Below are 23,792 nucleotides of genomic sequence, written 5' to 3'. Positions count from 1 at the left end.
CAATTATACAAGGAACTACTTAGCATGAGTTGAGTTTCGATATGTCGAGGCTTCCTTGAAAAACTCTTCTTTTCTTCTCGCTCTCTCACACTGATATGGTGGTGTATATGTTGGTGGATACTCGCTCACACTAATATTTCGACCGTCGGTGATGGTCGCACCTCTTCTTCTCTTCTCGTGCATTATACTAAGGTATATATCGTGAGAAGAGAACAGGAGGAAGCGACCCCACGATAACAGCCGGTATTCCTCCATCACACAATGATCCCTGGCAAACTGAAAGACAACCCTATAAGCATGAGTGAATTAACATTACATTATGGAGTAACGACATAAAAATGCATGGCCTATGAACGGAATGAATCAACATTCCGGCAAAACATAAGCCACTCGGAGGTTTCATTTCTTCACATTTTCATTGCAAAAATCCTATCTTCGCATTTTCATTTCAAAAGAAAATACATGTCTTACATTTTTCAATTCAACATTGTTGGATTTTACTTCTCCCAATAATTCTCCTAAAATGTTCATATATTTTTATGCAATTGATAATCAATTTATAATGAACTATCTACCTATAAAATAATTCCCTACAAAAACTAAATTCTACCTATAAGCTATCTAACATATGAACCCTAAAAATTAAAACAAAGAAGAAGAGAGGAAGAGGATGGGGTCTACCTACGGCGGAGGGGGTCGACAACGGACCGGGGAGGGACGGGGGAGGGCGGGACAGTCGGGGAGGGACGGGGCGAGGGAGGGACGGGTCGGGGAGGGACGGGACGGGACGAGGGAGGGCCGGGGTGAGAGAGGGCCGGGACGGGGAGGGCCTCTGTGTTAGGAGGATGGACGGGAGGAGCGCCGGCGCAAGGGAGAGAGTGGAGAGGGAGGGAGTGAGGAGGGACAAAGTGAGGGGAGTGCGGGGAAGAGGATAAGTTCAAGGGCGCTACTTAGCAATAGCGCCGGGACGGGGAGGGCCTCCGTGTTGGGAGGATGGACGGGAGGAGCGCCGACGCAAGGGAGAGAGTGGAGAGGGAGGGAGTGAGGAGGGACAAAGTGAGGGGCGTGCGGGGAAGAGGATAAGTTCAAGGGCGCTACTTAGCAATAGTGCGGGGTGGCGAAGGGCGCTACTGCTATGAAATTAGTAGTAGCGCTGGTTTTCGACCACCGCTACTATGACAGGTAGTCCCTGTCGGTGGCGACGGGATAACTTAGCAGTAGCGTCTGGTAAACAGCCCGCGCTACTGCTACATGAATACATGTAGCGCCGGTTGTGGCCCCGCGCTACTACTACTTGGCAATAGCGCGTCTAGATTATCCCGCGCTACTGCTAAAATTGTATCTATAAGCTTTCTCCTAGTAGTGAAAGTTCGATGTTACAAAATCAATTGATATGCCTGTTAGATGAAAAAAAAAGTGGGTAAATGATGATGTCCTGCTAGGGACTTATCCGTACCTATTTGGTGTCCCGACCCAATATTTTTGTTGGATTGAACCGACAAATCGATGTGTATTTCATGGTTATGTTCTTTTTATGAGCTGATAACTTGATCCTTGCAGGAACAAAGGTAGGTCAACCAATAAGAGCTCTCTCAAGCTGGAGCATCTACTCGGTTCTTTCGATGGTCTCATGAAGTTGTGCTATTTGGTTGTATTATGAATTTTTTTTCATAGAAATGAAGAATTATGTGGGTGGGGTTATTGAATGTAAGTTTAGTAGGATTGACTATAAAGATTTATAGGAATTCTAGCATTGACTGCAATAGGAGTAGTCTGCTTCCGGGGAAGGTAAGATCTCCTATGGTTTATGCTTTTAGGAAAACGGTTTACCAAAGCACAATGAGCTTTTAGAATATGGTAATTTACGATGAGCTTGTAGTTGTTTTTAAAGATGTGTGGCCGGTTTGAAATGAGACTATAAAAATAATTGCTCTGACTATATTTGACAATGGAGAAATGTATGCTGGTAATGCTCGTCTCAATTGTTGGGTAGTTGACAGCAGCTAAACTGAAGATTGCATCCTGTTACAATTGCAAGGCCTCAAAGTAAATCTTCGGTTTGTTTGTATCCTACTCAATTCTTCTAACTTATAAGCAATATAAGTATGCATTGTGAAGTATTGAATGTTCAAATATTCAAGTCCATTAAAGTTCAATATATTCAGGTGATTGTTTAAAAAAAAACTACATACTTGTTGGTTTGCAAAAGCTCCACTCTCAACTGGGCTGGGGAAGTCCGAATTATCAGACTACACTTTTGCTCTATGATTCCTCCCTGTTGCTTCAGTTGCCCATACTCGTTCGTGGCTCTTTCTGCAAGGACACCGCACATAGTATGTAATCCACTGAAATAGTTCATGGCAGACCATGAACTATTGAGGTGTTGTGAAAGATTCCAGAGACAAGCTTTATGCATGGTCAGCAGCAGACAACAAATCAATGCTACTCACATCCTGGGCATCCTGGAACAGAAATGGGATGTCTCTTCTCCCATAGCACAAAAAAAAATATTCTAAAACGATAGCACCATGGGGCATAACATCAGCAGAGATATAAAAACCAGAAAAGTAGGCCTGACACAACATGATGCATAAACAAACGATACGGAGAAGAGGCGCGTACACATATAGCTGACAGTTGAGCTTGCCTGATCGTGCTTGTTTCAAAGGCATAAGGAAATGAACCGCAATTGTGATCGACATGGCCAACACTAATTATTAATCCGAGCAAGTCACCGTGTCCGCATACAGAACTTAGATAGTAGACAGGTAAAGTTTGCAAATGAAGCGCTTAGAGGGGCAAATTCACAACTGGCCAGTACATAGGGCTAAATTCCAAGACGAGCACATAACAGACCCCCCGAACAGCATACAAATCGGAAGAACCAACAGCACACAAGCCATTTTCTGCATCTCGGCCACCGGAATGTAACCCTAGATACCTGCAGACCAGCCGATTTCATCAGTCAAAGTTAAAGTGATGTATCTCAACACATTCAGGGAAAAAACGGTTAAGTTATGGTATCTCAATTTACAGTACGACTCAAACACTACACATTAACTTCACTGGTATTGCGGAAACCGTGCCACATGCTCCGAAACTGGACCGTCTCAGCGGTCAGCATCCCATTACAAACAGAGAACCGCTACAGGAGAACGATTCATTTTTTATCACCACACCTTCGCCTCTTATTGTTAGCATATTCTTTAACTTTTGGGCTACATCTGTTATTCTATTCTCAGTGAAGCCAAAAATTCAAATAAAATCAGTGGTCCAAATAATTCCATTAAAGGGAAATACTGGACATCCTAGCTTTTCGAATCATTTGAAATAGTCCTTGTTATCATGGGCACACAAGGGGCTCATAGGGCAACAAACTCAAACCATCTGGTTTATAGCTCATAGACATACTTTTAGTCGCTCACAAATCAAATTTAATTGAACTCATGTAGTAGAAGCCTCAACTAAGGGATTGTGCATTGTCTTATTAATAGACACATTTCCTTCGGCCCAAAATAGATGCATTATTCTTTCTTCACAACAACAAAAGCAATGCTTTGACCACTAGTTTACTGATAATATTAAAATGTTAGTAAAAAATGCAATTTGTGACAAAAGCAATGTTTACAGTGAATCTGTTAGTCATGCCATTTCGGTCATATGTTTATAAAGTCTTAAACACTTAAAAGTGACCAAAAGTGCAGAAAATAGACTGCCGGCAAAGCATTGATACATATAGCTTGGACCAGACAACTCATGTTAGTGCATAATGGCAGATTACATATGCAAATTAGATAGACACTGAGAGATATGCTGAGATTAAAATTTAAGCAAACTGCCTTGCACTAGAACAATCATCCATAAAACTGCAATAAATTGAGCAAAAGGATAAATAGAAATACAAGAATTAATGAAAACATACTCTTCGAGGATTCTGACAATCATCAGTTCACTAGGTACAATAAGGACCCAAAATAAGCAGCCGTGTGAAATGATATAGCTATCCCGGCCCGTTTATATGAAGGAAGTATGAAGCAAATGGTCATGCATAGCTATCAACTACTTACGTAGAGGTAACACCATATGAATCGCATTAGGATTTGATAGGTCCATAAACACGAAAAACTAATAAAAGGCATGTAGCAACTAGTAGAAGTAAAACAAATAAAAAATATGTCCATGATGAACACAAAAGAGGACGTATTGATTATGTTACCACTTAACATATTCGCAAAGAGGGGAAGGGCAATGATTTTTGAGTCATCTAGGAGCTAGAGAGAAAAAAAAACCTGCATTATCAGAAGGAACTGGGGGAGTACTAAGGAGGAGGTAAACTGAAAGCATGGCAGTTCGATTGAACAGGTAGGCAATCGGAAGTATTCACATCCAGTAGAGAGGGGATAGAACATCAGCAAATAAAATAGAAGCCGGGTGGTTAAAGGCATAAGGAAGAGAAGCAGGGCCTGGAGGAAACGTCATAGATGCAGTCTGCCATCAATGCAAGGAGGTGACCGGGTAAGCAAAGAGTTGTGGATGATAATAAACAGATGAAGACAGTTTGCTAGCTCTGACTTGAACAACAATAATTACAGAAGTGAAACTAAACAATAGACCAATTGCAGGCCATCGCCTGGCTGCAGAGAATATACAAAATCATATAGCACTAACAGATTCTTTTTTTCTAACATAACAAATCACAATCATTACATACAACACCACCACACAAGAATCAGAACAGAACTACTATAAGAAAGAATCGATATATGTTGAAGAGGTCATGAAGCAGCAAAAGGAACAACTGATATAGTAGTATAGTACTACTTAAACTGGTTAACTAAACAGGAAAGGATCAACCATATATATGCCATGAACCAATAATCAAAATTTAACTTGGTTTTGTTACAACGAATATGTGAAGACATGCTTTACCTGCAGCGTAGACACTTCTGAATGGATGATAATGAGAAAGGGGGTAGGTTCCAGAAAGCTTCTTGAACTTCATTGACTCAAGATGGACCATAAAGAGGATGTGATCTGTCCACACGAACACCACATTATTTTCCTCGTCGAGCCCCGGTATCAATATGTCATTCTCCTCAGAATTCAGAGAAAGCAGCTTGTCCAGTTCAATGGTTCTTCCAAGCCCCCATGAAGCAACACCGCCAGAATCAGTCTCCATCTTCCACAACTGGATGCTGCAGTCTGTCTGGAGGAGTAAACCAAGGCCACCGCCCTCTGCCGGCATAACCAAGAACATGTACTGGCCCTCTTCAAGGACATGCACCGGCACCCATATCACAGCTAGGCTTTGCTTCTCCAAATCAAACTCGAGAATTCCGTCCATATTCCCAGCAAGCTTCCAGTAAAGGGAGTCCCCAACCAGCACAGCGGGCTTGTCAGTAGAAACCAAGATGGGAGCATCGGTCGTTGGAACGTCGGACGGAAGCTGTGTTGAGACGAGATCACCCCATGCGCCGGTCTCCGACGAGTAGACGCAGGCAAGCGCACGCCGGTGCTGCTCGTCGTCGTTGTCCGCCACTGCCAACACCACATGGAATTGGAAGCGCTGGGCCTCGTCTCCGGCGGCACGAGCACGAGCACGAAGCACCGCCCCGTTGATCGTTGTCTTCTCCGCGTGCACCGCGACCCCCGGTGGCACGTCGAGGCGGCGCTGGTCGCCGGTGACGGGGTCCCACACCAGGATCTGACCCGTGTGCTTGTTGAAGACGAGCGCCAGGCCATGGCGGCATCCGAGGGACATGAACCGGTCGCCGTCGCCGTCGCCGGGCTGCAGGGAGAAACGGGCGGGGGAGACGCGGTCCGGGGCGTCGAGAGTGGGGATGAAGGGCAGGGCGTCGTTTCTGAGGAAGCAGCCGAGGAGAGGAGGGCTGCGGCGGTGGTGGACGCGGAAGCGGCGGGAGAATCCTGGGTCGGAGACGAGGAGGCGCCAGCGCTTGCAGACGGCGGAGGCGCGGGGAAGGGAGGAGGGCTGCGGGCGCAGGCGGACGAGGATCTGGCGGAGCAGGTCGTCGTCCTCCAGTGGCCCCATCGCCGGCGAGCGGGGGTGGGGGCGGCGGCGGCGGCGGCAGAGGCCTCGCTGCTCGTGCGGGCTGTGCGGGATGTGGTGGGTGGGTGGCGTCGAAGCAGCAGCAGCAGCCCACAATGAAATGTGGAAATGGATCGGCCCAAAGTTACACTAAAGAAATCCTTTTCTGTTTTTTCTCTCGGATAGGAGAGTAATTGACAAAAAAATATCACTTTTGGGGTCATCGTCTCGCAGAACTACCACTTTAAAAAAAATTGATCAAAAACTACCACTATGATCATATGTCATAACGGTCAACTTAGGCCTTGTTTGAAACCACAATAGATTATGATAATCTGGATTCTAAAAATAAATTATATAATCTGATTTATAAAAATAATCTAGGTGAGCATGTTTGGAGGCCATATTATATAAACTGTAATCCAGATTTTACATTGCATAATGACTCGTCTGCCCTCTCTTTTTTGAAAAAGAAGAGGAGGGTGACGGTGGCAGAAATGTAATTATCTCCAAATTTACAAGGTAATGATTCATTAGCAATCCATAATCTGATTTTAGCTGGATATAATAGATTATGAGTTTTTAATAATCTGTTCATCTAATTTTTATAATCTACATCATAATATGTCTTATTTGGAGACTAAATTAATTATAAAAACTGGATTATATAATTTGATTGGTTTCAAACAAGGCCTTAGGAGTCAAAAAATGATAGTTTTTGGTCAAATTTTTTTTAAGTGGTAGTTCTGTGGGACGGTGACCCCAAAAGTGATAGTTTTTTCGTCAATTACTCCGGATAGCAGGACGATCTCATATTTTGTTTTAGACTATTCCCTCTATACATATATACTTGTAGTTTAATTTTACGGTTTTGCTAAAACTCATTCGAATGAGAAACAAATTGGCCTCATTCACTTTTTTAATGTAGGGCATCATTTTTGTCTTTTTTGTCTTTTTTTTCTTTTTCTATGTAGCAGTTGCAATCTAACCGACACGACTGGCAGCTGCAACCTGTGATACCTAACTATAAACGCTTGTGCTAAGGCTAGTAGTTGCAACCGACCCGACACGACCGACACTGCAAGACGTAAGGCGCGAACGGAACCTGCTTTTTTCCTTTTTTTTGTTGTAATAGTTGCACCCGCAGTGACAAGGCTGCAACTGCAACCAAGCACACCCAACCGCAACCGCAGTGACAAGGCTGCAACTGCAACCAAGCACAGCCAACCGCAACCGCAAACGAGCGGGGTGATGGAGGGCATCTTTTTTTGTTTTTTCCTATTTCTATGTAGCAGTTGCAACCTAACTGACACAACTGCAACTGCAACCTGTGATACCCAACTGTAAACGCTTGTCCTAAGGCTAGTAGTTGCAACCGACCCGACACGCCCGCAACTGCAAGACGTAAGGTGCCAAGGGAACCTGCTTTTTTTCCTTTTTTGTTGTTGTAGTAGTTGCAACCGTAGTGACACGGCTGCAACTGCAACCAAACACACCCAACCGCAACCGCAACGAGCGGGGTGATGGAGGGAATCCCTTAATCTATCATACCATACCATAGAAAAAAGTGAATGAGACCAAATTATATCTCATTTAGATGAGTTCTAGCCACTCCCTTAATTTTATTATAGCCACACCAACAATGGAAGATTACCATGGACATTCGATCAATCCAGTTAAGTCCTTGTTTGGAACCAACCAGATTATATAATCCAGTTTTTATAATCTATTTTGTCTCCAAACAGGATAGCTTATGGTGTAGATTATAAAAACTAGATGAATAGATTATTAAAAACTCATAATCTACTCTATACCAGCTAAAATCAGATTATGGAATGCTAATGACCCATTACCCTTGTAAAGTTGGAGATAATTACATTCCTACCACCGCCACCCTCCTCTTTTTAAAAAAACAGAGGGCAGACAGGTCATTATGCAATGTAAAACCTGGATTACAGTTTATATAATCTGGCCTTCAAACATGATCACCTAGATTATTTTTATAAACCAGATTATATAATCTATCTTCATAATCCAGATTATCATAATCTATTATGGTTCCAAACAGGGCCTAAGTCACATATAACCGACCATATAACCTCCCATAAAAAAACAGACCATATTACATCAATGATCTGTGACACATACTAACGTCTCAAATTAAATATTATGCCGGTAGACCACCTCGCGCACCTCTTCATCCTCAATTAGCGGGGACTAGTATTCGGTAGTTTTATCTTTGGCCTCGCAAATTGCAATGCCTTGTCGCTCCTCTTTTGTGTTATCTACGTATGTGATCGTGGATCGTCGTCGTTGCCCACCGCTCCTACTCTCTGCTGCTCCATGGGCACGAGCACGGGTCGCCTCCGCTGCTGTCGTTAGTCCTCTCCTGCCCCATGGGCGCGAGTGTGTGTCGTTGTCGGAGTCGTCGACTCCCTTTTTCGTTACCCCATGGACGAGAAGCACTTTCACAAACAAAAGATATGGACCTGATCTATGGATTAATAAATTCTTGATCTGTAGGCCTGTGTTGTTGTCGCGGTGGTGGTTGTGTCTTCGGTTGGAGGACTGGGAGCATGTCCTCCATGTTCGGACGCCAGCAAGCTTGCTAGCTGTGCATGCGTCCATCTTCAGCAGCTCCTCTTTTCATTCTCCACATGCTTACAAAGTCCGTCAGGTTCTAGATTATCAAGATGGGGATTGCTCGCATTCAAAGCTGGATCCGGACAGGAGCTAAATAGTCGAAACTTGATGAGTGGACGTCCAATGATCTGTTGTGCGGAAGAAAGCCTATGGATGAGCGGCTCATGAGCCGCCCCTACTATCACGCTCTACGACGGCGGCGGCGTGCGTGTGCCGCCGCATTCCGCCCCAATCCCGCGGGGTCCGTCCGCCTGCTCCGGCCACCTCCTCCTCAACCACCCGGGCCTCCTCCCGCCAGCACCCCCCGCGAGAACGGCCTCCTCCTCCTCCTGCATGCGACGCCGATGCGTGTCTCCAGGCACGCACAGATCCCTATGGGTGGGCCAGAGTAGCCCCCAGCCACGGCCGACGGTCTTGGCGGACTCCCTCCCCTTCCTGTCCCGCGGCCAGGAACCCGCCGAGTTCGTCCTCGTCATTCCGTCTATAATTGCCCTTCATCCAGTTCCGTCCAATTGGATCCCTGCGGTCATACTCAGAGGGGGTTTGTTTTCAGAGACTTATTGGTTTAGGGACTTAAAAAAGTCCCTATAAGTCCCATCTAAACCAAACAGGAGGGACTTATAGTGGTCATTTGGGACTTATCAAAAAAGACTCTCAGGGAGGAACTTATTGGGACTTATCGATCGGCCCGCACCTACCCCGCCTCGCTCGTTCCCCGCCTCCTCGCCTCGCTCCTTCCCCGCCTCGCTCCAATCGCCGCCGTCGCCGGGATCCTCAACCGCCGCCACCATGGCCGATGATGAGGAGGACCAGATCCCCTTCTCCTCTCCGTTCCCCTCGCATCAACAGGCAATCCAAGGCTCATCCGCCGGCGGACATCTCGGGAGGGGAATGGGTTTCTTGGATCTCAACAGCAACGTCGACGTCTTTCCGAAGTTAGGCTCGTACCAGCAACTCCTCTTCGACCAGTCGGCCGGTCATGGCCTTCCTCCGGTTGGACCTGGTCGTGGGAGGCCCGTGCCCCAGGGCGGAGGAGGCCGCAGCCGGTCTCTGAACATGGACTTATAAGTCCCTGTAAACAAACAGATAGGGACTCGGGACTTATAAATCCCTGTAAACAAACAGGTAGAGACTTGTGGCTTAAAAAAGTCCTATGACTTATGAAACAAACAGGGCCTCAGGTTGCTGAACTTTACTTTGCTACATCGTTCTACTTCTAGATTGTGCTTAGTAGACCACGTAACAGTTCTTCAACAAGCATCCTAATGGAGTAGATTTCTTTTGTTCATCAGGATATCCATACAGATACAGGGACTTGAATTCATGGACATGGCATCATCCTTATTACAAGAGATACCCCCCGCCTGCGGAAGTACCGTGACGCAAAGAACCCGACCGTCGTCTGCTCCCTGGCTCGGCAAGCAAGCGAGTGTGTGTGTGTGTCAGACTTATGGCACAACTGAAGTAGTATGTCTCTGCATTTTGTTATTATTTTTTTAGAAAAGGAGGTTCAACCCCCGGCCTCTGCATCAATCGATGCATACAACCATTTTTATTAATTATTTCACAACGGTCTGACAAGATCATACATCAAACCACCCAAAGCCACCACTCACACCTACAAACATGATAATGTTGAGTGCTCTCACTCTTCATATCAAAAACCGTTGTCATCACCGATCCATCTCTATAACGTATCGGAACAACAAACGATGCAGCAAACCTAAATCGTATACCGCTTGCACACGTTTTAGAAGCCGCCATCATCATCGAACCACTGTCCCATCTTCAGGAGAGAGATTCGTATTACCCTTGCCAGTCCGTCCATCCGTCGACGCCACCATGGCGCCCAACAGCGCCACCATCCTGCGCTCGTCCATCCTGACATGAAGGCTCCAAAAGATCTGTCGTGCGTAGCACCTGCCGAGAAGGCATGACACAGCGTAGCACCTGACGACCAGGCATGACTTGACATCTCCACCGAAGCTCCGATCAAGATGAAGCCGCTCCACCGCCTACCTCTGTCATCCAGCGCTGCTCCAGAAAAGATGCTCCCAAGAGAGGCACGACAACGTAGTGCCGCCATCGTCCGATCTGACAATCAGATCTTAGGGTTTCCCCCTGAGCATCACGAGTGGGTCAACAGTAGTTACACGACGATGCCTTCATCAAGGTAACGACGCAGAACGCCGCCATCGTCTGCCATCGGCTCGGTTTTCACCAACAACTATGTCTTCCTGACTCGCAACCGGGACTGGATGACGGATCGCGAGATCCAACCACCAAGCCTCAGGCCGACCACCTCCGACGAAGAAGAAGGCCACCACCACCAAGCCTAGGACCGGTGCCCCAGACATCCTCGTGTTGCAGATCAAGTCCAGGAGCAGTGCACCGCCGACGGTGATTGAAATCGGTAGCACAACGAATCAGCCCGACTGAGTCGAGGCCAGATCTGCCGCTGCTGGAGCCGTCCTCCACCGCCGCCGCCGCACCACAGCCATGTCGCCGCCGATCTGCGCCACCGCCCCCGATTTGGCCGGAAAGGAGCGCCGCCTCCCAACCAGATCGAGATCCGAGGAGAAGACCGCCGCCGCCGCCACGCCACAAGGGCTTTGCCCTGTGACGCCCCAGGCGACGGCGGCGGAGGGGAGAGGAGGTGGGGGGCGGCCGTAGGAGGAGGACGGGGGCTCCCCGGTGCGGGGCGGCGCCGCCGCACGGGGGAGGTTGGGGGATATGATTGCATATGTATCTGCATTTTGTTATTATATCTCTTTCTTATCTTATTATGTGTTTAGAGTCCAAATGTAGGTTAGGTACCTAGAATACATCATGTCCTGGAATGTAACAGCGAAAGTGAAAGAATCTAGCAAGTGATGTATGTATTCCCATGAAAAAATGGAATATAACGGCGGCGTGCAGAGACCCCGACGGAGTCAAGATGACATTTCCTTGATTTGGGAGATCCAACCAAGTGAGTGAGCCGAGCCCACACGACCGAGCAAATCACTTAACTTCCCTGAAAAAGGAAAAGTAAATCACTTGACGTAGTAGCACAGTTTCAGTACCAAACTCGATCACATTTTCACGCCCAATCGTCCACTTATCTTCTTTGAATGATTTTGGAAACTTCTATGGAAGCTCGCACAAGTTCAAACGGCTAGCACTGAATGTATCCCCATTTTGTACCATGATACACTTATTCTTGCTAAATTATGGTGTGTCTGTAAAATACCTAAGGGTCCAACAGAGTCTTACACCGAAATGCCACATACAACTAAAGGAGGAGAAGGTTAAGCGAACAACCAAAGTGCCAAAGCATAAAATTCACAGTGTTTTCGTTCACCTCATAAGGTAAAAACTGTTTGGATTTATGGGCATTCTTTCATCCTTCTCTGTGTACTTAGAGCTTTGTTCTATTTCAATCGGACCGAGAAAGCTATCTGTCTCAATATCATGATGTATCCAAGGATGCCTCGAAAGCTTCCTTAATCTGCTAAGCTCCTCAGATACCTCTTTCATCAAGGGCCTATTTTCACTGCACATTTCCAAGCATTGCCTAGCTAGATCTGCTACCCCTACAATCAACTCCATGTTCTCATGACCTTTTATTTGATCGTCGAGCATATTATCAAGGTTGTTCCCCTTCATAGCCAGCAGGAAACTTGACGACAGGCTCCGGCATACCTCAGGACCTTCAAGTTTCAGTGGCTCCTCCCCAGTTAGGATCTCTAGAAGAACAACGCCAAAGCTATAAACATCACTTTTGTCTGTCAAGCAACATGTCTGCATATATTCGGGGTCCAGATAACCACACGTCCCTTGAACCATTGTGACGAACTGGGCTTTGTCAGTTGGTGCTATTATAGATGCCCCAAAATCTGACACCTTTGCCATGTAATTCTCATCAAGAAGGATGTTAGAGGTTTTCACATCACCATGTAGAATTGGTGGGTTTGCATAGGAATGTAAAAATGCAAGCCCCTCAGCTGCCTCATTGACGATCCTTAGAAGAGAACTGAAAGGGAGATGCTGTTTATGGTTCTTGCCATGAATAAGATCAAACAATGTTCCTTTTGGGATGAACTCATATACTAGCATGGGGACTTCCACCTCAAGGCAACACCCCAATAGCTTGACAATGTTCTTGTGATTGATCTGCGAAAGAATCAACATTTCCTTGCCAAATTCCTTCTTCTGCCTATCATCAACCAATGCACACCTTTTAATTGCCACTGGAGTGATATCCTTAATTATTCCCTTGTACACAGTGCCATTGCCTCCATGTCCAAGAATCAGGCTTTCGTCAAATTTATTTGTTGCTTGTTTCAGTTCTGCTTCAGTAAACACTGTAAATGAAAGTCCCTGATCTGATTTCATCTTCTCAAACAATAGCATCCCTCCGTGCTGCTGAAAGTACTTTTTTTTTATGTTCGCAAGATTTCTTCTCTCAAATATTACACGTATGCAGAAGATGATAATCACCAGAACGACGACACCAATGCTAATGCCTGTAGAAATCAACATGAACGGTGTTTCTGTTAGTCAAATTGAACCCGCAATGTATATCTAAAAGCATAGAAAAAAATGCTGTGGTAAAGTGGACTAAAGGGTCGTGATGCAATATAATTATACTTCCAAAACAAATTAAGGATGCTTGTTTCTGGACTTACTTTTTGAGTTTTTGTCAATTTTTCTCATTTCATTTATTTATTTTAAAGCTTCCTCGGATAGACTTGTTGCATGCCCAACACAAGGAGACACACCACTGTGTGATTGCCTGGGTTGTGGTAATGTTACTATTTGGACCCTCTTTTGCTAAATGTGATTAATATCTTTATGTACAGTTGGACTTTGTTTTCTCACAAGAAAGCGAATGCTAAAAACATCTAGTAGTTTACCTATGATTAGGGTGATGTCTGGGTTACAAGATTTTGTTTCCATTACAAATTTTCTGCCTGCAGAACATGAACAATAATACCCTCCTATAGTGTTATGGCATGTTGCAGACTTCGGGCATATACTTGAATTCTTCTCACATTCATTGACATCTGCAACAACAAAGAACCAAATTATTTGAGGTCAAGTGATTGATTGAATAGTAATGCATGAAAAAAAATCGGCATATGTGTACTCGCAAATACAAATTTTTGAATGGCATAATGAGTGTAATGTTTTGTCTGTTAGGAAAGCAACTTATCTGTATTGAAGGCCCAAAAGGCATATATATATTACACATGACTTGAGGTGCAAGGAAAGTAAACATAGACTAATAAGGACTCCTAGACTAATACTAATAGACTAACAAAGACTTCTAGACTAATACTAATACTTCCTAACACCCCCCCTCAAATGCAAAGCGTATGCAATAGCATTGCATTTGAAGAAGTGTAATACTAAAAAACAATGATAATCCAAATCCGCGTCTTGAGAGTGTCGTCGTAGCATGAAGAGTCTTCAAAACTTGTCGAGTCGTCGAAGGAGAGAACGAAGAGATGGCACATCAGAGGTAGACACCGCATCACTTGAAGATATAAGATAAGTATCAAGGGAAGATGGGTTGTTAAAAGAAGATAGCAGATCAAGAGAATAAAGCATTGTGCAGAAAATCATAGTCCACGACAACCGACGGTGAAAGAAGCTCGGCGGTTAAGGCACGATGAACATAGATTGACAATGCAAAAGAAGTCCAGGAAATCCTATAGAAAACAACAAGGGCAAATAGGCCACAAAAGTTGCATAGAAAAGATCAGGACCAAAGAAAAGGCCGACGGACAAAGGTATGGTGGACTCGCATGACGTGATAACACAAAACATCGACGGATTTGGTGGACGCAGCGGAAAACCCAAAAAAAACTAGACTAGGGATGATGGCAGTGGAAGTAGCTACGAGAAAGAGCTAACACACGAAGCAGCAAGCATGTAGGCAAGCAACACATGATAGCAGCAGGAGAGTTGCATGGATGAGCGGCAGCCCAAGCAGCAAAACAGCAGCACGCAGACCCAAACAACATGATCAGCGGCAAGTAGGGAGAGCCATGCGTGGAGCTGCGGGCAAGCAGTAGAAGGGATAAGCGGCCACAGTAGTAGATGCACGGGCGGGTTGACGAAGCCTGAACGGGGCGGCGGGCGTTGACCTGGATGCCCGGGTCGATCTGGATCGATGCCGCCATGCGGGCATGACAGGCGTGAAGGAGATGGTGTCAGTCAAATTGGAACGAGCAGCAACTAGATCAGAGCTGCGATAGATGAATCGACGGCGGCGCTCTGCAAATCCAGCAGCGTGGAGCGGCGAGAGATGGGGCGGCGCGACCTGGAGTGGAGGCGGCGCGACCTGGAGCGGCTGGATCCAGGAGAGAGCGGGCCTGCGGCGGGATCCTGAAGACCGATGGCAGGGACTGCAGCGGGATCCGGCGGGAGGAGGAAGAAGAAGCCTCTCGCCTCCCTCCGTAAGATCTGGAGCCAGCGAGCGGGCAGGTGAGGGCGCGATCGGTGAAGATAGCAATGGCCAGCGAGAGAAGGCAGCGGCGGCGGAATAGAAGATTGGATCGGGAGGACGAGTTACGGCGCCCGAAAAAAATAACCTAAGCTCTAATACCATGTTAGGAAAGCAACTTATCTGTATTGAAGGCCCAAGGGGCATATATATATTACACATGACTTGAGGTACAAGGAAAGTAAACGTAGACTAATAAGGACTCCTAGACTAATCCTAATAGACTAATAAGGACTCCTAGACTAATACTAATACTTCCTAACATTGTCATTCTTCCACCAAAGTAAAAATGAGGTAAATATTCTAATTAGATGAAAAAAAAAAGTAAAACAGATTGTAAAACTAAGTATTTCCAGGCATCAAAATTGTGACATACAGTAAGTAATGATATTTTCCTTTCAAACTATTAACAGGAAAAGATGCCCAGGCAGAAAAGAAATGAACTTGCCTCTGCATTCGTCAAAGAGGTAAGGGTTCCCTTCATATCCGTCGGTGCAGTTGCATAGATACCCTTGGCCGTTGGTCGAGTTCACACACATGCTGTTCCTGCTATGGCACGCATAAGAAGGCATATCTCTGGCCACTTCACACGTTGCATTTCCGACCACCCAGTCCAGCACCAGTGGCTTCCGCCCATCATCGGTATCATTGAACCTTGTAGTGGTTATGAAGTCCGAGATGAAACTAAATGTCTCTGCCTCCACCATAGCGGCGTAGCCACATGGGTTGAAAAGTGTACTATTGGACTTACGGTAAACGTCAAAAAAACTGAAGCTATAGCCCCTTAGACCCTTTGGTATATCGTTTTGGCAGCAGCCTGCGCCAACACAAGAACCGTTTGTCAGTGCTGCCGGGCTCTCACACACCGCTGCACACGCTGTCGTATACTTTGCGGTGCTTCCCAAGTTGTTGATGTATGCGAGCGTGTTACAGCCAATGACTATGAGCTTGTTGCGTACATAGGAGAAGCGGAACGGGCTTCGCGAGAAGTCAAGGGACCAAGCGTTCTGTACCATTGCTCTTGAACTTGTATTGTAGCAGTATGTCGAGATGTCGTTGAAAACTCGGACTTGACCGAGGGGCGCTGAGATGCTTATAACCTCCACATTCTGAACGAACATGAACGGCTTGTAGATTCCATTAGCAGTACTCTTACAAATGATCTCAAAACCTTTAATAGCACAGCCAGTACCAATACCAATGCCAAACGGATAAGGAATGTGGACATCACCACATTGTGTTTTGCATCCGAGGGCAGGCTGCGCTGATGTAGAGGCTAGGTGCAACATGACTGCAACAACTACCAGCAGCACGAAAGCCATGTTACTTGTCTGAAACTGGAGTTTCCCAGAAGATTCTGCTGCACAGCACTACAGGAAAATAGGGAAAAAAACAGTAAGTAAACTAATGGACATTCGTTTCAACTCTAAAAGTTGTAGGCAACACTTCCTGAGTTCCTGTGTACTTCTCATTTCTATGTTGTCGAAATATGCCTGAAAATTTTAGCATGGCTGAACAATCTTAACAATGCTTTGTAAATGTCAAGGTACTATAAATCATGTACATGAAATGCTGTGAAAAATTCAGTTGAGCTTGCAATCTTAATATATATAAAAGATAGAATATTATATAAATACTAGAAGGTCTTTTCATCTTTTGTTTGACTGTTTGCATGTGTAGATTCGAGTTATGCAAGGAAATGTTTCTCGCCTTTGGATTTCTGGCACTGGATTCACATGCCTTGCGCAAATATGAAGACCGGGTTTCCAAGTTGTAAGGTTTTGGTTGTTTGCACAGTTAAACAGCCTGATTTTTTACTTCTTAAATACAGATATCCTTTGCCGGAAGATTTTGCTGCTGTCCAGGCCATCTTGAAGACATTTGGTGGTGCATATCTCCTATGCGATTCTAAAAAAAAAATCTCCTATGCTTAGTGATTTTGGTGGAGTGCAAGGTTCTTTGCCATGGGTATCTGGGTTTGCGCCTACGGTTCAGAAAGCCGATAGTGCGGAGCTGCAGCCGGCAAGCTCTCGCCATGGAAAGAACACCTTCTCAACAGGACTTGAAGACCGGTGCTCATTAACTCGGTGGTGACTGCAACTGCTACCTATCTTCTAACTACCTATCCGGCAGACAAATGGATGATTGGGAATGGTTCAGGTGGGATGATGAGAAGAGAACATGGAAGGGCACTCAGACTCCGTGAGATGAGCTTGATAGGCAGCTCTCCCTTGGGGATGGCGGCTTGGTGAATTTGTGGAAGGACCGTTGGCCGGTCCCGGAAATCTTGAGGCTGGGTGGTTGACCAACACCAGGGACTCCGTATCTTTGGTCCCTGACTGCTAGCGGAAGCTACCCTGCCTGTTGTACCTCAGTGGTTCAGTTCTCCCCGGGACTTGAGCGGCCGGTCTTGCACAAATAATTTCGGACGAAAAGTACCTGTGCCTGTAGCTGGGATACGGAGGGAGGGACGGCGATCCAGTTCGCGCTCCCAACTGAAGCGGAGCGCGGTGCGCACCGGCTCTGCTCATGAACTCATCTTGGACAAAAATGGCCGTGTTCTGCACTTGTCAAACTCCTTTTTTGCCCTCGAGAAAAAGACGGGAATGGGGCCATTCTTCTACTGGCCGGCCTCTTTCAGAGGAGGAGGACTTGGCCAAACTCCAATCCCTTGTTTTGTTTGCCGGGAGCGCGCGGGCGGCCAAATCGACGGGAGCAGAGAGACTAGCAGGATCCAGCCTCCATTTGACTGAATCAACGGAATTGGTTGCCGGCGAATTGGCAGCATACACTGTCCATGGGGATTACGACTTGTGTGACGGCTTGCAAGGGTTACTACTCCCTCCTTTTTCCTATATAGTTCCTAGTGAAATCTTTTAAAAGACTTATATATTAAAAACGGAAGGGGTATTTTTATTTCATTTTTTGTGTTCTCTAAAATGTGTCTATTTTTTTTGTATGGTTTGTATTGAAATCTTTAAAAGGTCTTATGTTTAGAAATGAAGGGCGTATTTTTATTTCATTTTTGAAGTAAATGTGTTGTGAGCTACACAAAAAACATATATGTGAATGAAATTGGACCTACTATCTGTTATTGTGGTTCCTCAAATTTTGTGTGTGTAGCCTACAAATGGAAGTGTTATTTTATAGAAAAATTGTAAGGAAAATACAACACACCTACAAGATATACATGTAGTAACAAGATGCAAAAAAGAAAAGATGTACAAGATGTACTTTGAATTTTTCAAAAAGATACACCTGAAAGTTAAAATTCTCAACAGACATTTAATGACGTTGGTGGCTAAAAAGATCGGCGGGCGGACACGTAACAGCTCCCAATTTCCCCCAAAAGAGATACACGATCCTTTAGGTAATATCATGCTTTGCATCGCGTTGTATATTAAAACTGTGCACACCCTTCCGTGTTAAGCTATCAATTTTAAGTGTTGACATCTCTTTATTTTTTTCCCAGCTTGATGAACTTTTCTATGTACAGCGATGATGTTCTGCAGTGTTCTATTCTTACGCTTGTATGGCGCCGTCTTATTTAGTGATTATGATCTATAAAATATTTTTAGTGGTATGTAATTAACTTTACATTCTGTAGCCAGGCAGTGGCCATTGTCCTAATGATAACTTCATTATGTAATGTTTGTGGTTCAAGTCAGAGTTAGCAAACTGTAGTTATCACGTTATTATATGTACCCATACATGCAAAAAACAATGAATACCAAGATTAGCAAATTATTTCGGCAATTACTGAACTAAATTCGACTGTAGCCTGTGTACTGAATCTTCAAGAATTGAATAATGGTGGTTTTAGTGCACAGCATTGTGAAGTTGTTCCTCAAAGAAAAATATTCGTTCCTCAGAAATGAAGATAGCTACATGAACACTAGCTTTAAACAACTGAAATGTCTAGGTAGCTCAATGGATACGTTGGAAGCTTAAAGCTAGCTCTATTCCTTTCATTCAGTATTGTTACCTCTGCTGATCACGCTATTAAACCTAAATTTATAATGGCGGATTTATTTGATATATACAAATAATAATTCATTTTAGGCACCATCTCTTCTCCTGCGGCACTCGTGGGACTGCAGGCGCAGGCCGAGCCAGGACAGCAGGCGTAGGGCGAGCCAGTGCAGCGCAGCCCTTCTCCAGCGGAACTCGGGTTGGAGACACCTGCTCGGCACTCTTCGGAACAAGGCAGCATTGACTCATTTTCTGCGGAAAAAGTTATAGCGTATGGCGGGATAGCTAATCCGATGACGTCGGGCATGAGGTCTAGTCAGAGGATTCAGGAGCAACCGGACGCGGATGACTTGCAGATGGGTCGGGCTAAGCGTGTGGCAAAGATGAGAGAAGTCGAAGCTTCCACAGGTATGTCCATTAACAACGCCCATTCTATTTTACATTTTACGCCTCAAGAGATTATCGATAATGCTACGTCGGTTGGGGTGTCGCTCGGGAGCACGGGTAAACAGGTCGCCAAATCAATTAATGATCTACTTGATTTAGAAGTAGATAGGGCCTTGGACATAGTTAGAAATTTAGCGGCCACAAAACCTTTGAACAATTCTGAAATTTCTGCGTTAGGGGAGTTGAATTATCTATGTGAGGATCTAGCTCCAGCGGAGGGTTCTGAGGAGGGAGAGCATCACCTCGTCGATGACTGTGATATCGAGTGCATTCCTAAACAAAATGAAGACTGTCAACCGGGTTATATGGACCTGGAGATTGGTAATGAAAAGCCTAAACGCGCTTGGAAGCGGAAGGTGTATCCGGTTTCGGCCGTGCGTAGGAGTGCATGTTTTAAGACTGCTAAAAAATTATATGATGAAAGATGAAAGGGATCTTTTGGAATAGCAGAGGTCTTAGAGACTTGGCTAAAATTAGATTTCTTGCAGAGGCTACGGTAGAATATAAGTTAGATTTTATTGCGCTAATGGAAACTGGTCGCGATAGTTTCACACCACAGTTCCTGAAAAATTTATCCGCTGGATTGGATTTTGACTGGCACTGTCTCCCCCCAAGAGGACGATCCGGTGGGATCTTACTTGGGGTGCGATGTGAGTCACTTCAGGTACGCGAAGTGGTGGTGGGGGAGTTTGCAGTTAAGTATAGGCTGCGCTCGAAAAGTGACGGTTTTCTATGGGCTCTAGTAGCGGTGTATGGGGCGGCCCAGGCAGAGCTCAAACTAGATTTCCTAGCAGATTTGGTCCGGATGTGCGATGACACATTACCTCTATTGGTGGGGGGTGACTTTAACATTATTCGACGGTCAGACGGAAAAAACAATGATAGGCTTGATGGCAGATGGCCTTTTATGTTTAACACTATTATTGAAAGTCTGGATCTCAGGGAGATTGAACTTTCAGGAAGAAAGTATACCTGGGCTAATTCCCTACAAGAACAAACTTTCGAAAAGTTAGATAGAGTACTCACGAGTACGGAGTGGGAACAGAAGTTCCCATTAGTCTCTGTTTGTGCACTTAATCGGGCGCTCTCTGATCATACACCATTGCTTCTGGATGCTGGGGAGGCAACCCGTTCGGGTAACAAAAACAATTTTTCATTCGAGTCCAGTTGGTTCCTGAGGGAGGGATTCATGGACATGATCGCTAGAGAATGGAAGGTAGGATGCGGAGGGAGGTCTAATGTTGAAAGATGGCAAAACAAGATTAGGCATCTTCGACAGTTCTTACGGGGATGGGCAAAGGATCAATTTGGGATATACAAAGAGGAGCAGGATAGACTCTTAAAGTATATTGATGATCTTGATCGCAAAGCGGAGATTGGTGCGTTAGATGCAAATGAACGGGCTTCCAAGGATGAAGCCGAACAAAGAGTTCGGCTACTCCTTCGAGAAGAGGAAATGAAGTGGGCCCTTCGAGCTAAAGTACGTACGCTTGTCCATGGGGATAACAATACGAAGTTTTTCCATTTGATTGCGAATGGCAAGCACATGAAGAAGCGGATTGTGCAGTTAGAACAGGATGAGGGCACTATAGTGGGGCACGAGAACTTGAAATTGTACATTACAAATTATTATAGACAACTCTTTGGAGAGTCCGCTAATTCTTTTATCACTATGGATGAAGGAATGGTGGCGGATATACCTCAAATCGGAGACGCCGATAACGACGTATTATCCGCTCCTTTCACGGAGAAAGAGGTGCTTGAGGCGATTACACAAATGAAAAAGGCAAAGCTCCTGGTCCGGATGGCTTTCCGGCGGAGTTTTATAAGAAATGCTGGTTTATTATCAAGGATGACCTAATGCCAATGTTTCATGACCTATATAGTGGACGATTAAAACTCTTTCATCTCAATTTCGGTACCATTACGTTGTTACCGAAGAAAGAAGGGGCGACACGTATTGAATAGTTTCGCCCTATATGTCTACTCAATGTTAGCTTTAAGATATTCACAAAGGTGGGTACTAATCGGCTAGCTCAGGTAGCCCACTCGGTGGTGCAGGCTACGCAGACGGCGTTCATGCCTGGTCGGAACATCCTGGAAGGGGTAGTTGTTCTACATGAAACATTACATGAAATTCACTCGAAGAAACTAGATGGGGTTATCTTCAAGGTTGATTTCGAAAAGGCATATGATAAAGTAAAATGGCCTTTCTTGCAACAAACTCTACGTATGAAGGGGTTTGACCTGTTGGAATTATGCCCTAGAGGCAATAATAAATATAGTTATTATTATAATTCCTGTACCAAGATAATCGTTTATTATCCATGCTATAGTTGTAGAATGAAGACTCATTTACATGTGTGGATACATAGACAAAACACCGTCCCTAGCAAGCCTCTAGTTGGCTAGCTAGTTGATCAAAGATAGTCAGTGTGTTCTGATTATGAACAAAGTGTTGTTGCTTGATAACTGGATCACGTCATTAGGAGAATCACGTGATGGACTAGACCCAAACTAATAGATGTAGCATGTTGATCGTGTCATTTTGTTGCTACTGTTTTCTGCGTGTCAAGTATTTATTCCTATGACCATGAGATCATATAACTCACTGACACCGGAGGAATGCTTTGTGTGTATCAAACGTCGCAACGTAACTGGGTGACTATAAAGATGCTCTACAGGTATCTCCAGGGTGTTAGTTGAGTTAGTATGGATCAAGACTGGGATTTGTCACTCCGTGTGACGGAGAGGTATCTCGGGGCCCACTCGGTAATACAACATCACACACAAGCCTTGCAAGCAATGTGACTTAGTGAAAGTTGCGGGATCTTGTATTACGGAACGAGTAAAGAGACTTGCCGGTGAACGAGATTGAAATAGGTATGCGGATACTGACGATCGAATCTCGGGCAAGTAACATACCGAAGGACAAAGGGAATGACATACGGGATTATATGAATCCTTGGCACTGAGGTTCAAACGATAAGATCTTCGTAGAATATGTAGGATCCAATATGGGCATCCAGGTCCCGCTATTGGATATTGACCGAGGAGTCTCTCGGGTCATGTCTACATAGTTCTCGAACCCGCAGGGTCTGCACACTTAAGGTTCGACATTGTTTTATGCGTATTTGAGTTATATGGTTGGTTACCGAATGTTGTTCGGAGTCCCGGATGAGATCACGGACATCAGGAGGGTTTCCGGAATGTTCCGGAAACGAAGATTGATATATAGGATGACCTCATTTGATTACCGGAAGGTTTTCGGAGTTACCGGGAATGTACCGGGAATGACAAATGGGTTCCGGGAGTTCACCGGGGGGGGGGGGGGCAACCCACCCTGGGAAAGCCCATAGGCCTTGAGGGTGGCACACCAGCCCTTAGTGGGCTGGTGGGACAGCCCAAAAGGGCCCTATGCGCCTAGGAAAGAAAATCAAAGAGAAAAAAAGAGGAGGTGGGAAGGGAAGGAAGGACTCCCACCCACCAAACCAAGTCCAACTCGGTTTGGGGGGGGGGAGCCTTCCCCCTTGGACTCGGCCGACCCCCTTGGGGCTCCTTGAGCCCCAAGGCAAGGTCCGCTCCCTCCCACCTATATATACGGAGGTTTTAGGGCTGATTTGAGACGACTTTTCCACGGCAGCCCGACCACATACCTCCACGGTTTTTCCTCTAGATCGCGTTTCTGCGGAGCTCGGGCGGAGCCCTGCTGAGACAAGGTCATCACCAACCTCCGGAGCGCCGTCACGCTGCCGGAGAACTCTTCTACCTCTCCGTCTCTCTTGCTGGATCAAGAAGGCCGAGATCATCGTCGAGCTGTACGTGTGCTGAACGCGGAGGTGCCGTCCGTTCGGTACTAGATCGTGGGACTGATCGCGGGATTGTTCACGGGGCGGATCGAGGGACGTGAGGACGTTCCACTACATCAACCGCGTTCACTAACACTTCTGCTGTACGATCTACAAGGGTACGTAGATCACTCATCCCCTCTCGTAGATGGACATCACCATGATAGGTCTTCGTGCGCGTAGGAAATTTTTTGTTTCCCATGCGACGTTCCCCAACAGTGGCATCATGAGCTAGGTTCATGCGTAGATGTCTTCTCGAGTAGAGCACAAAAGTTTTTGTGGGCGGTGATGTGCGTTTTGCTGCCCTCCTTAGTCTTTTCTTGATTCCGCGGTATTGTTGGAT

At 45.5% G+C, this 23,792-nt stretch overlaps 2 protein-coding genes across 2 annotated transcripts; both read right to left on the bottom strand.

The window, feature by feature from the left end:
* Positions 1-2,914: 2,914 nt before the first annotated feature.
* LOC123402004 lies at positions 2,915-6,151 on the bottom strand. Its single transcript, XM_045095855.1, has 2 exons — positions 4,930-6,151; positions 2,915-2,941 (listed from the first exon to the last, which is right to left on the bottom strand). Exons 1-2 carry the CDS (start codon positions 6,047-6,049, stop codon positions 2,934-2,936), a joined length of 1,128 nt encoding a protein of 375 aa, XP_044951790.1. The 5' UTR covers positions 6,050-6,151; the 3' UTR covers positions 2,915-2,933.
* A 5,852-nt stretch (positions 6,152-12,003) lies between these two features.
* On the bottom strand, positions 12,004-16,504 carry LOC123404692 (wall-associated receptor kinase 5-like). Its single transcript, XM_045098630.1, has 3 exons — positions 15,631-16,504; positions 13,588-13,737; positions 12,004-13,197 (listed from the first exon to the last, which is right to left on the bottom strand). The coding sequence occupies exons 1-3, from the start codon at positions 16,502-16,504 to the stop codon at positions 12,029-12,031; spliced, it is 2,193 nt and encodes a 730-aa protein (XP_044954565.1). The 3' UTR covers positions 12,004-12,028.
* Between the last annotated feature and the right edge of the window lie 7,288 nt (positions 16,505-23,792).

This window comes from Hordeum vulgare, chromosome 6H (assembly GCF_904849725.1).
Source record: "Hordeum vulgare subsp. vulgare chromosome 6H, MorexV3_pseudomolecules_assembly, whole genome shotgun sequence".
NCBI lineage: Eukaryota > Viridiplantae > Streptophyta > Magnoliopsida > Poales > Poaceae > Hordeum > Hordeum vulgare.
The sequence above is the reverse complement of the archived record's forward strand: the minus strand, read 5'-3'. Positions and strand labels throughout refer to the sequence as shown.